The sequence below is a fragment of the Carlito syrichta genome, unplaced genomic scaffold (genome assembly GCF_000164805.1).
Source record: "Carlito syrichta isolate Samal-C Ts95f unplaced genomic scaffold, Tarsius_syrichta-2.0.1 Scaffold309812, whole genome shotgun sequence".
NCBI classification, from domain to species: Eukaryota; Metazoa; Chordata; class Mammalia; order Primates; family Tarsiidae; genus Carlito; species Carlito syrichta.
In genome coordinates, this window is record NW_007253908.1 from 277,514 (window position 1) to 290,049 (window position 12,536).

Genomic DNA, 12,536 nt, shown 5'->3' on the forward strand with positions numbered 1-12,536 from the left:
CAGCCTCCCAAAGGCGCGGGATTACAGGCTGAGCCACCAAGCCCGGCTATATATATATATTTTAATATATAGTAGAGTCTAACTCTGCCACCCAGGCTGAAGTGCAGTGGCATGCTCACAGCCACTGTAGCCTCAGCCTGCTGGGATCAGGTGATCCTTCCACTTCAGCCTTCCAAGTAGCTGGAACCACAGGTGTATGCCACAATACCCAGCTGATTTTTTGATTAATCGTAGAGACGAGGTCTTGACAAGTTGCCCAGGCTGGTCTTAAACCCCTAGACTCAAGTAATCCTCTCGCCTCAGCCTCCCAAAGTGCTGGGATTACAGGCGTGGGTCATCGCGCCCAGCTTAAAAGTGTCTAACACTTAAAATGACTACTCATGACCTGTCAACATAATTATAGGAATATAATTAGCATAATATAATTAGCATACTTATCCAATTAACATAGATAAAAGACACTGAGACCATAGCTTGTCTATAAATTCAGCCTAATATTTTAAAAATCTGGGTTGACATATCTTTTGGCTCTGTCCATATGGGAACGGTTTAAGCTAAACTGTCTGAATAACTGCTACTGTCCCTTCTTCCTGTATGTGTCACCTAATTGTGAAGACCATCCCCAGCAGCAGCTCCTTTGCTAAAGAAACATGTATAAAGTGATCAGTGACCAATGAGCTCAGTTAACCAATAATGCTTATGAAGGCAAAGGCAGAGGATGCACCAGACCAACTATCCCATGAATACAAATTATTCTTAATAAACCAAGTGAACCATCTTGAATTAGATGCCACGACAACTAATGGGGTTAAGTAAAATAGTGGATGCATCAATCCACACATATTTTCTAGAAACAAGTGAAGACAACTTCAAATGTAAAAGACTTGTTACTCAATTGCAGGTATAATTTCTTAAAAGTTAGATTTTAAAAGTTTCTATTTTTGGTAGGTTTGTCTTTCATTCTTACCATCACCCTGTTCGGTACTGATCTCGGACTGCAGTACTAGATCACCCATTGTAAGTAAAGTTATGGCAGCTTCAGTGCTTCCATCGTTGGTACCTGGTAAGGTCAACATTAAAACAGAAGAATGAATCTGGAAATCTGTTAACTTAAAAAATCTTAAAATTCAGGTGTCTATCTTCCAGTAACAAGTGTCAACCTTCTCTGACCCGCTATTTTATTCCTAGGGTAGTGCTTTGTTCAGGTTATATGCTACAAATAAAGAAATCACCACTGTTGGTTTTTACTCACTGAACACATTCCTCCCATTAAATAATACCTTCAAAGAAAATGCTCTCATCTGTGCAGATCCATAGGAAATGCTCAAGAGATATTTCTATTAAACATTTAAATCTTAACTCATTTTCCAAAGTAACATTCCAATAATCCACATTTCTCATAGAGACAATCAACAGTTGAATCTTTTTGTTCAACTTTCCAGCAAACTGACTCATTTACTATCTCCACTACTGCATGACTGGACTAGTGTTAATCAGGTAGATTTAGCGGTTTCCTTGTTAACAGTTACCTGGTTCATTCTGGGTATGTTCATCTGTGGCCATTTCCTAAAAAAGGAAAAGATAAGTCACATCTTAAGTTTTTCTTCAAATACATGTTCTGTTTCTCAAAAAGCACTACATTTTACAGGTCTTTCCATACTTCTAGTTATAATAGTGAAAACTGTTTTTTTCTTAACGTATAACTATTCATAAAATTTCCTAAGAACAGAAATAACTTAAAAGCCAAATTCCTTTGTCTCTTGCTCCTGATTTTACCTTTTTCTGGCATTATATATAAATCTTAACTTTGATTATATTGCTGTATACATTTACCATTCTTATTTTACTTCTTCACTTTCATTATCATTCAATTTTAGCCATATTTAATGCCATTTTCTACCCAACAAAAGTATATTATAAATGTTTTACCCTAGTAGACAGCTTAAAACTTAAATGAATTTTAACAAATTAATAAGTTACAGAATGGATGGCCAGAACAACAGCTTGAGGCGCTCACTAACCCACTCCCCAGTGAAACTGATTTACAAAAAACAAAACAAGTCATAAATAACAATTGCTGGAGAAAAAAGACCAATTTAGCAAATGGTGGTGGGAAAACTGGCTAACCATATGCAGAAGAAATTAACTGGATCCCTACCTATCACCATATACAAAAGTCAACTAAAAATAGATAACCTCAAACCATAAGAATCCTAGAAGAAAAAGTAGGAAACACCCTTTTATGCATATCAGAATAGGCAACAAATTCTTGACCAAGTCCCCAAAAGCAAATACCATAAAAGCTAAGATGGACAAGTGGGAGCTCATCAAACTGAAAAGTTTTTGCATAGCAAAAGAAACCATTAAGAGAGTAAAGAGATAACCCACAGAAGGCGAGGGGGGGGGGGGAAATACTTGCACATTATGCATCTGAAAAAGGCCTAACATCCAGGACTTACAAGGAACTCAAACGAAGTGAAAGGAAAAAACAACCCCATTAAAAAGCAGACAAAGGACATGAGCAGACACTTCTAAAAAGATGACATATAAGCACCAAACAGAAACAAGAAAAAATGCTCAGCCTCACTAATCTTCAGATAAATGCAAATCAAAACTACAATGAGATACCACCTAACTCCGGCAAAGATGGCTATCATTAAGAAGTCAAAACAACAGTAGCTGGCATGGGTGCAGAGAAAAAGGAACACTTCTACACTGTTGGTGGGAGTGCAAGCTAGTTCAACCACTATGAAAAGCAGTGTGGCATTTCCTCAAAGAACTAAAAATTGACCTTCCATATGATCCAGCAATCCCTCTCCTGGGATTATACCCAGAATATTAAGTCGTTCTACAAAAGACACCTGCGCACACGTTTATTACTGCACTATTCACAATAGTAAAAACATGGAACCAACCCTACTGCTCAGTGAAAATGAACTGGATAAAGAAAATGTGGTACATATATACAACAGAGTATTACGCAAACATAAAGAACAAAATCTGGACTTTGCAGCCAATTGAATGGAGTTGGAGACCATCACACTTAGTGAACTCTCACAGCAACAAAGAACTGAATACCATATGTTCTCAGTCATTAAGTGGGCCTTGAACACTGTCACACTAGCACAAGGGAGGGATCAGCAGTCACTGGGCACTGCTGGTGGAGGGAGGGTGGGAGTCATGTGACAATCACAAAGGCGCTTGGTCATTTTCAGAGGGAGCGAGGGCCAGTTAGAAGCCCAAACTCCACCTGCATGCAGCCTGCTTACAGTTAATCCTCACCTGTACCCCAGATCCCTATAATCAAATAAAACTTAAGAATAAAAGACACTTGAAACTTCTGGAAATGGTCATAAGGCAAAAAGCAAATGTAGAAATGTCTACAAGAAATTCCATGCAAGTTTGCTAGCAAAGATAAGAGTCTATGTTAACCAAGCCTGTTCTCTCCCTCCTTCCTCCCAGGTGAGCACGGCAGGACTCCACTTCAGCCTGCTGCAGTCAAGAAACCAGGATCCCTCCCCCACAGGTCCCAGCTGAGGAGCATTCCTCCCTAGGGAAGCAGGACTTCAGCTCCTGACGTCACAGGAAAACTACAAACCAATATCTATGATGCATACGGACATCAAAATCATCCATAAAATACTAGCAAATCAAATTCAACAAGATATAAAAATTATAAATCATGACCAAGTAGAATTTATTCCAGGGATGAAGTGATTTAACAGACAAAAATCAAGATGATAAAAACAAAAAACGTGTCTCAATAGATGCAGAAAAAACATGACGAATTCCAACACTCTTCCATGACAAAAACACTCATTAAACTAGGAATAGAAATGAACTTTCTCAATCTGATAAAGATCATCTAAGGGATCCTTTTGTAGCTCATTTAGTATGATGACTGGGCATTCACACATGCATGTGTGAGATGCACCACCCTTAGACCCTGTTATGACATGGGCACATTATCTGTTTGACAATGAAAAAAAAAGACACCTATGAAAAATCCACACCTAACATCATACTTAGCGATGAAAGATTGGATACTTTATACCTAAGACCAGGAAAAAGACAAACATGTCCACTATCACCACTACTATTAAACCTGGAACTGGAGGTTCTGGCCAGGGCAACTAGGCAACAAAAAGAAACAAAAACATTTAGATTTGAAAGTATCATAAGCTGAATTTGTCCCCTAGAAAGATATGTCGAAGCCCTAATCCCCAATACTGTGAATGTGACCTTATTTAAACGTAGGGTATTTGTAGATATAATCAGTTTCAGATGAGGTCATATTAGATTAGGATTGGTTCTAGCCAATATGTCTGGAGCTCCTGCAAGAAGAAGAAGAGACACAGACATACACAAAGGAAAAACGCCATGTGGCAATGAAGGCAGAGTTTCGAATGATGCTGCTGTATGCCAAGAAATGGCAAAGACTGCCAACAACCACCATAAGGTAAGAAAAAGGCACAGGATGGTTCTTCCTCAGAGTCTCCAGAAGGAACAAACAATCCTGACACACTGATTTTGGACTTCTGACTCCAGAAGTACGAGATAATAAATTTCTGTGGTGCTTTTGGTTTGTCGGTTTGTTTTTGAGTTGGAGTCTCAATCTGTTGCGCAGGCAGGAGTGCAATGGCATGATCAGGACTCACTAAAACCTCAGTTCTTAGGCTTAAGCAATCTTCCTGCCTCAGCCTCCTGAGCAGCTGAGACTACAGGCATGAGCCACCACACCTGGCTAATTTTTTTTTTTTGAGTCAGTCTCACTCCAGGCTGGAGTGCAGTGGTGTGCTCATGGCCACCGTAGCCTCAACCTACTGCACTCAGGCAATCCTCTTGCCTCAACCTCCCAAAGTGCTGGCATTACAGGCTTGAACCACTGAGCCCAGCCTAATTTTTTTATTTTTTGTACAGATGAGGTCTTACTATGTTGTCTACACTGGTCTCCAACTCCTGGGCTCAAGTTATCTTCCTGCCTCAGTCTCCTAAAGTGCTGGGATTACAGGTGTGAACCACCACCATGCCCAGCTCCAACTTATAATTTTTTTTAACTTTATGATGGTTTTATCAGGATGTAACTTGATCAAAAACTGAGAAGCAGCTGTAGTTTGTTACAACTGTCCTAGGAAACTACTCCAGAAAGCAAGAGGTACAACTATCTCTATTTGCAGATGACATTATTTGCATATAGAAAATACTAAGGAATCCACTAAAAGAAATTCTTAGAACTAAGAAACGAGCAGCAAAGTTGCAGAATACAAGACTAATAAAAAAAAAAAGCGTGGTCGGATGCAGTGGTTCATGCCTGTAATCCCAGAAACTTGGGAGGCTGAGGCAGGAGGATAGCTTCATTGAGGCTAGAGTTCAAGATCAGCCTGGGCAACATAGCAAAACCCCATCACTAACAAAAAAACTTTTTATTTATTTATTTTTTTAGTTGGAGTCTCACTGTCACCCAGGCTAGAGTGCAGTGGCCAGGCGCAGTGACTCATGCCTATATTCCAGTACTTTGGGAGGCCGAGGTAAGAGGATTGCCTGAGTCCATGGGCTCAAGCCCAGCCTGGGCAACTTGACAAGACCTCATCTCTACCATAAATCAAAAAATTAGCCAAGCATGGCACCACATGCCTGTGGTTCTGGTTACATGGAAGACAGAGGCAGAAGAATCACCTGAGCCCAGTGGGTTGACGCTGGGGTGGCCGTGAGTGTGCCACTGCACTCCAGCCTGGGACTCCAACTCAAAATAAAAAAAACAAACAAAAAATTACAAAACATCGCTGAAAGTAAAGAAGATCTATACAGGCCAGGCTTGGTGACTCAGCCTGTAATCCCAGCACTTTGGGAGGCTGAGGCGAGTGGACTGCCTGAGCCCGCGGGTTCGAAACCAGTCAGGCAACTTGGCGAGACGTTGTCTCTACAATAAATCAAAAATTAGCCAGGCATGGTAGCATGTGTCTGTAGTTCCAGCTCCTTGGAAGGCTGAGGCGGAAGGATTGCCAGAGTCCAGGAGGTCAAGGCTGCGGAGGCCAAGAGCGTGCCACTGTACTCCAGCCTGGATGACAAAAGGAGACTCCAACTCAAAAAAAAAAAAAAAAAAAAGAAAACAACTTGGCAGTTCCTCAAATGATTAAACCTAGTTACCATATGACCCAGCACTTATAATTCTAGAAATATACCCAACATAAATGAAAACATATATCCACACAAACATGTGTGTTTATAGTGGCATTATTTATAATAGACAAAAAACAAAAACAGCCCAAATGTGGATTAATAAATGAACAAATAAACAAAATAGAATCTATCCATATGGAATATTATTTGGCTACATTGGCTACAAAAAGTAATTAAGTACCAATACAAGCTACAACATGGGTGAACACTGAAAACATTATGTTAAGTTAAAGAAGCCAGATACAAAAAGTCAGATTTTATAACTTCAATTCTATGAAATGTCCAGAACAGGCAAATTCATAAAGAGAAAAAGTAGATTTATTGGTTCCTTAGGCTGGAGAAATGAGAAGTTACTGCTAATGGACATAAGGTTTCTTTTTGAGATTATGAAAATGTCTTAAAACTGACTGTAATGATATTTGAGAATACTAAAAATCACTGAAGTATCCATTTTAAATAGGGAAATTATATGGTGTAAGAATTATATCTTAATAAAGCTGTTGTTTAAAAAATTACAATTTCTAGTCTTTACTTGCAAAAGCAAAATCAATACCAAATTTGAGTGCCAAATATAATGCAACTAAATATATTTTGAGAAGTTTACACTTAGTATAGATTTAATGGAGCTGTCTATGAAGACATTAAAAGCTGTACCCTCAAAAAAAAAAAAAAAGTCAATGCTTCTCAAATCAAATCTAAAATCTATGGATGATTCACTAGTTTTTACTATTCATACTAATGGCTTCTTACATAAGAGGAATTAGCTAGAAGTATTTGTAAAACTGATCCTATAAAAATAAACCTCCAATCTTTTGAAAGAAGACAAAGAACAAAAGGCCACACAAATCATATTAAAATGGATGCTTACAAACAAGGATGCATGCAAACTTTCTTCTTGTTTCACTTCCTGAGTCGTCACAACATCTGTGTTTGGGAACTGATGTTCAACAACAGCTATGCATCCTACATCTGGGACATTCACGGTTATTTCAAGCTGTCAAAATAAAGTTTTATTACTTCATTTCAACACACTATAAACAGCAAAACCTCATTTTCGTTCGTTTTCCATTTTCCCAATTTTGCCTTTATTTTCCTCTAATTTCTCTCTTCAGTCTGTTTACATTTATGGAGCATTTCCTAAAAATTAGAGTGCTACGGGCACGGGGATACAAAGTCAAAGGTAAGCTTGGTCCCTGTCCTCAAGGAACTCACAAGTTAAGAGAAAAGAAGACATGTAATCAACTAACCATACCCTGTCATAAATGCTATAACAGAGATGAACAAAAAGCCTTAAAAAGATTTAACATCCCGTCCTCCCTACCACAACTGCCCTCTCCCACAGTCCCACAGCCTGTTTGGTCCTTGATACCAGGGCAATAGCCATGTAAAATCATAAGTTCACGCATATTTACTTTTTTTTTTAAATGCATCTGTAGCAGCCAGATCATATTTATTCTTTACTTGGCAGTTCTACTGGTTAAAGAGCCCTATAATCTGGGCATTAAAAAGATATTGATTTATTTCCTAGAATATACACAATACAGTCTGGCTCCTATTCTCTTATTAACTGAAAAAAAAACAAAGAGCATAAAAGGTTGCATGATTCAGTAAAAACTGGGAACAAAGAGTCAAGTATGAGGGTATGTCTTCATGCTATACTTCTTATAGTAACACGTGTTTTCTATGTCTGTTTCCTATAATGAAAAATTTAGAGAAAAATATCTGATAATATTTGAGAGAAGTGGGATGAATTAAAAAATGCAAGTGGGCACAATGGTGTACATCTGAGTTCTTGCAACTCAGGAGGCTTTACTTTGAACTTGAGCCCAGGAGTTTGAGGTCAGCCTGAGCAATATAGCAAGATCATGTCTATAAAAAAAAATTAATTAGGACCAGGCTCGGTGGCTCAGTCTATGATTCCAGCACTTTGGGAGGCCAAGGTAAGTGGACTGACTGAGCCTGCAGGTTCGAGAGCAGCCCAGGCAACTTGGCGAGACCTCATCTCTACAATATCAAAAAAATTAGCCAGGCGTGGTAGTGCACACCTATAGTTCCTGTTACTTGGAAGGCTGAGGTGGAAGGATCGCCAGAGCCCAGCACGTCAACATTGGGGTGGCCATGAGTGTGCCATTGCACTCCAGCATGGGCAACAGAGTGAGACTCCAACTCAAAAAAAAAATAAAAAATAAAAACTGATAATAAAAAAATTTTTTTAAGTTCAAGCAACCTAAGAAGTTAAAATGATCTTTGAATAGATGGGATTGGATAAGAGAATATTCTAGAAACTGAAAGCTGGTTCTTTAAGCACCGCACAGTTTCAGTGTTTTATGTCGTAAAAGCTTTATAAGTCACATAACATAAAGTTCACCCACTTAAAGTGTACAATTCAATGTATTTCGGAATATTCACAGGTATGTGCAACCATCGCCACATTCGAATATAGAGAATTTTCATCACTTCAAAAACATACCCTATACCCAGTAGGTTCCATTCCGTTAACCTCTCTCCTCCCCATCTCCAAATCCCTAAGCTCACTAATCTACTTTCTATCTCTATATTAATTCCCTATTTTGGATGTTTCATGTGAATGAAATCATATAGTATATGATAATTTGTGACCAGCTTCTCTCACTTAGCATGTTTTCAAGGTTCATCCACGTTGTGGCACGTCAATATTTTATACTTCTTTATGGCTGAAAAACATTCCATTGTGTTTCAATGCCTTCTAGAAAAAAACTTTTTTTTGTTGAGACAAGATCTTGCTCTGTTGCCCAGGCTGTATTACAATGGCACAATCATGGCTCACTTGACCTCCTGTACTCAAGTGACTCCCCCACCTCAGTCTCTCAAGTAGCTGGGATATCATGTGTGTGTCACCATGCCAGTCAATTACATGTTTATTTTTTGTAGAGACAGGATCTCTATTAGCCAAGTTAGTCTCAAACTCGTGACCTCAAGTGATCTTCCTACCTCAGACTTCCAAAACGCTGAGATTACAGGCACTGTGCCTGCCTGGCCTTTCTCTCTTGCTTTTTTGAGTGACAAGGATGGCTCTGTCACCTGGGTTGGAACGCAATGGGGTGACCGTAGCTCACGGCAGCCTCGGGCTCCTGGGCTGAAGCGACCCTCCCCCACTCAGCCTTGCAGGTAGCTGGGACGACTACAGGCATGCGCCGCCACCTCCAGCAAACGTTTTGGGTTTGCAGAGACAAGGCCTCGCCATGTTGCTCAGGCTGGTCCCAACTGCTGGGCTCGGCAGCCCTCCCGCCTCCATCTCCTAAAGCCTGGGGCACAGGCGGGAGCCACCGTGCCCAGCCTCGTTTACCTTCCAACACTTGCCACGCTATTATCAAGAGCGAATAAAGCCAGGTACAGCGGTTCATGCCTGCAACCCCAGCGCTTTGGGAGGCCGAGGTGAGTGGACTGCCCGAGCCCGCGGGTTCGAGACCCGCCGAGGAAACTTGGCGAGACCTTGTCTCTACAAGAAAACCAAACCAAACCTGTGGCTCCAGCTAGTTGGAAGGCTGAGGCGGAAGGACCGCCTGAGCCCAGCTGGTGGAGGCCGTGGTGGCCACGGGTGTGGCACCGCACTTCAGCGTGGGTGACAGAACAAGACTCCAAGTCAAAAAAAAGAGAGAGAGAGAGAGAGAGTTACTAAAATAAAGGTTTTGACTTCCATTAATAAATGTGACTTTAGGCCGGGCTCGGTGGCTCAGCCTGTCATCCCAGCACTTTGGGAGGCCGAGGTGAGTGGACTGCCTGAGCCCGCAGGTTCGAGACTCGCCTGGGCAACTTGGCGAGACCTCATATCTACAATAAATCAAAATAAATAAACAAATAAATAAATGTGACTTTACAGATTCACGCAGTCCGTTAATTCTTAATAGATTTACTTTAACAATTAAGGTTTACTTTAATTACCTTAAACATTACTTGGATTGTTTCATGGTTCCTACTGCTTCTTTTATTGTCACCACTACTATCATAGTTACTCTCTGATTCAAATGACTCAGAAACTATCATGAATGTTTATACAAAACTGATCCAGATATGCTGCTCTATATGTCATACAAGTGACTAAAAACTGAGGCAGAGCAGAAAACTTGGAAGTTACAGAGCTGGAATGCTAGACTAAGAAGCAAATGAGTAAGGAAGCTAAATGTGTTCCTCTACCCCATACCCATTAGGATGGTTACTACCAAAAAAATCAAAAACAACAACTGTTGGTGAGGATGTGGAGATACTGGAACACTTGTTCACTACTGGTGAGAACATAAAATGACACTGGTCACTATAAAAACAGTATGGCAGCTGCTAAAAAAATTAAATATAGAACTACCATATGATCCACCATGTCTACTTCTGGGTAACCTGTTTAACCCAAAAAATTAAAAGCAGGACTAAAAAGAGATATTCGCATACCCAAGCACATAGCAGTATCTGCAACAGCCAGAAGGTGGAAGCAACCCAAGTTAAGTGTCCACTGATGAAAGAATACACGAAATGGGATATAGACACACACAAGGGAGTATTATTCAGTTTTAACAATGAAGGACATTCTGACATATGCTACAACATAGACTAACCTTGAAAACATTATACTAAATAAGATGGTCACAAACAAAAATACTGTATGATACCCCTTGTATGAGATTTCTAGGTAGCCAAATTCATAGAAACCGAATGCAGAATGGTAGTTGCCAAAGGCCATAGCCTTTGGTGGGAGAAATGGGGCGTTATTGTTTGATGGGTACAGAATTTCAGTTTTAAAAGAAGAAGAGTTCTGTGGATGGATGGTGGTGATGGTAACACAATGATATGTACCAGTGAAAGTTAACACCACTGACGTGTACACTTGAAAGTGGTTAAGATGGCAAATTTTATGTTATATATACTTAGCCACAATTTTTTTTTAAAAGAAAAAAAAACACACGTCCCTTCTACCTTCTCTACCAACCAGAACTCAGCCTGAGCCCATTACAAAGCGTGAAGAGAAAACACCTGCCAAAATGTCTTTAAAATTACAGAAAATAGATCAAGCAGCTTCCAGGTCCAAGTGTTAGCAGGTTTTCTATCATTATTGTTACACTGACTTCCTCACTGGGCTTGAGCCATACAGGCTGAGCAATCACAAGAGATCACACAAGTCTACTTCTACTGATTCCCGAAGCTGTTCACTAGGCCCTAGAAAAACTATATTTGGTAGAGGTTATTCAGAGAATGAACTCTTCAAATCCTAATAATCACCAAGAGAAGAAATAATGCTCTACTGAGAGAAAAAAGAGGAAAAGCCCAAGTAAGATAAAGTGCCAAGGAGTCAAAAAACCCACCTCTTCCATTGTTTCCTCAATCTGAGCAGAAACAGGTTCGGGAGATCTGAGGCCAACAGGCACAAACACCGGAGCTTTGTTCACTTCTTCTGGAGCAAGGTGATAGTTTTCTTCTTCGTAGTCAGACTCAAAATCTTCAGCATCATCTTCTTCTTCTTCCTGGGAAGCTCGAAGAGTCACCAGCATGGCCTTGGAAGCTCTAGGCTCCTTCTTAGAAGTCTTACCCCGAATTCGTTTTGATCCACGCCCTTTGGTGACACTCGGCTTGATCTTTCTATGTATTCTCCTTTCACTATGATCTATCTCACATTCAGATGCAGAAAAGAGAGTTGTTCTTCTATCAGGAGCAGCTTTAGAGTGATTTGGTTCTTTTAACAGTTGTGGAGAGCTGGATGTTTAATCAAAATAATATGGTTATAAATGCACAAGGAAAATTTTAATGAAAACCAAACTTTCAGAGTAAAATCCGAGTTCCAGTCATAAAAATAAAAATTTGCAACACCCATTCTTTTAAAATCTTAAGCTATGAAAATAAAAAAGAATTAACTACTACTTAGTTTCTCATTCAGAGTTAATTCTTAGTCATCTACCTACAAGGTTTTCACAGTAAGTTTTTAGATCTGGACCATTTTTTCATGTAATACAAAAGTGGACAGAAAACACAAAACTGGAAATTATTAGAAGAAAAAGGGATAAAAGGCAGAGAATGGGCAGCAGACAGCAGACACTCTTGCTGTTGTCCTGCCCACTGTGCCCTTCACAATGTTTCTTTTCTTTAATAAATCTACCTTTCTTTTTTATTTTTATTTTTTGAGTCGGAGTCTCACTCGGTCGCCCAGACTGGAGTGCAGTAGTTGCTCCCGGCCACCGCAGCCTCGCCTGCTGGGATCCGGTGATCCTTCTGCCTCAGTCTTCCGAGTAGCCGGAATTACAGGCGCGCGCTACCACACCTGGCTGATTTTTTGATTTATTGTAGAGATGAGGTCTCGCTGCCCAGGCGGGTCTCAAACCCGCGGGCTCAGGCAA

The 12,536-nt window shown here is 40.1% G+C and overlaps 1 protein-coding gene across 2 annotated transcripts in view; it reads right to left on the bottom strand.

Annotated features, from left to right (window-relative positions):
• The window catches only part of BDP1 (B double prime 1, subunit of RNA polymerase III transcription initiation factor IIIB), a 94,326-nt gene that overhangs the window by 23,435 nt on the left and 58,355 nt on the right, over positions 1-12,536 (bottom strand). For both annotated transcript variants that reach the window (XM_008067883.2, XM_021717500.1), the window contains exons 25-28: positions 11,511-11,898; positions 7,049-7,174; positions 1,530-1,566; positions 968-1,060 (exon numbers count right to left, since the gene is read on the bottom strand). In XM_008067883.2, coding sequence (XP_008066074.1) covers positions 968-1,060; positions 1,530-1,566; positions 7,049-7,174; positions 11,511-11,898 — 644 coding nt within the window. The remainder of the gene's footprint in view (positions 1-967; positions 1,061-1,529; positions 1,567-7,048; positions 7,175-11,510; positions 11,899-12,536) is intronic.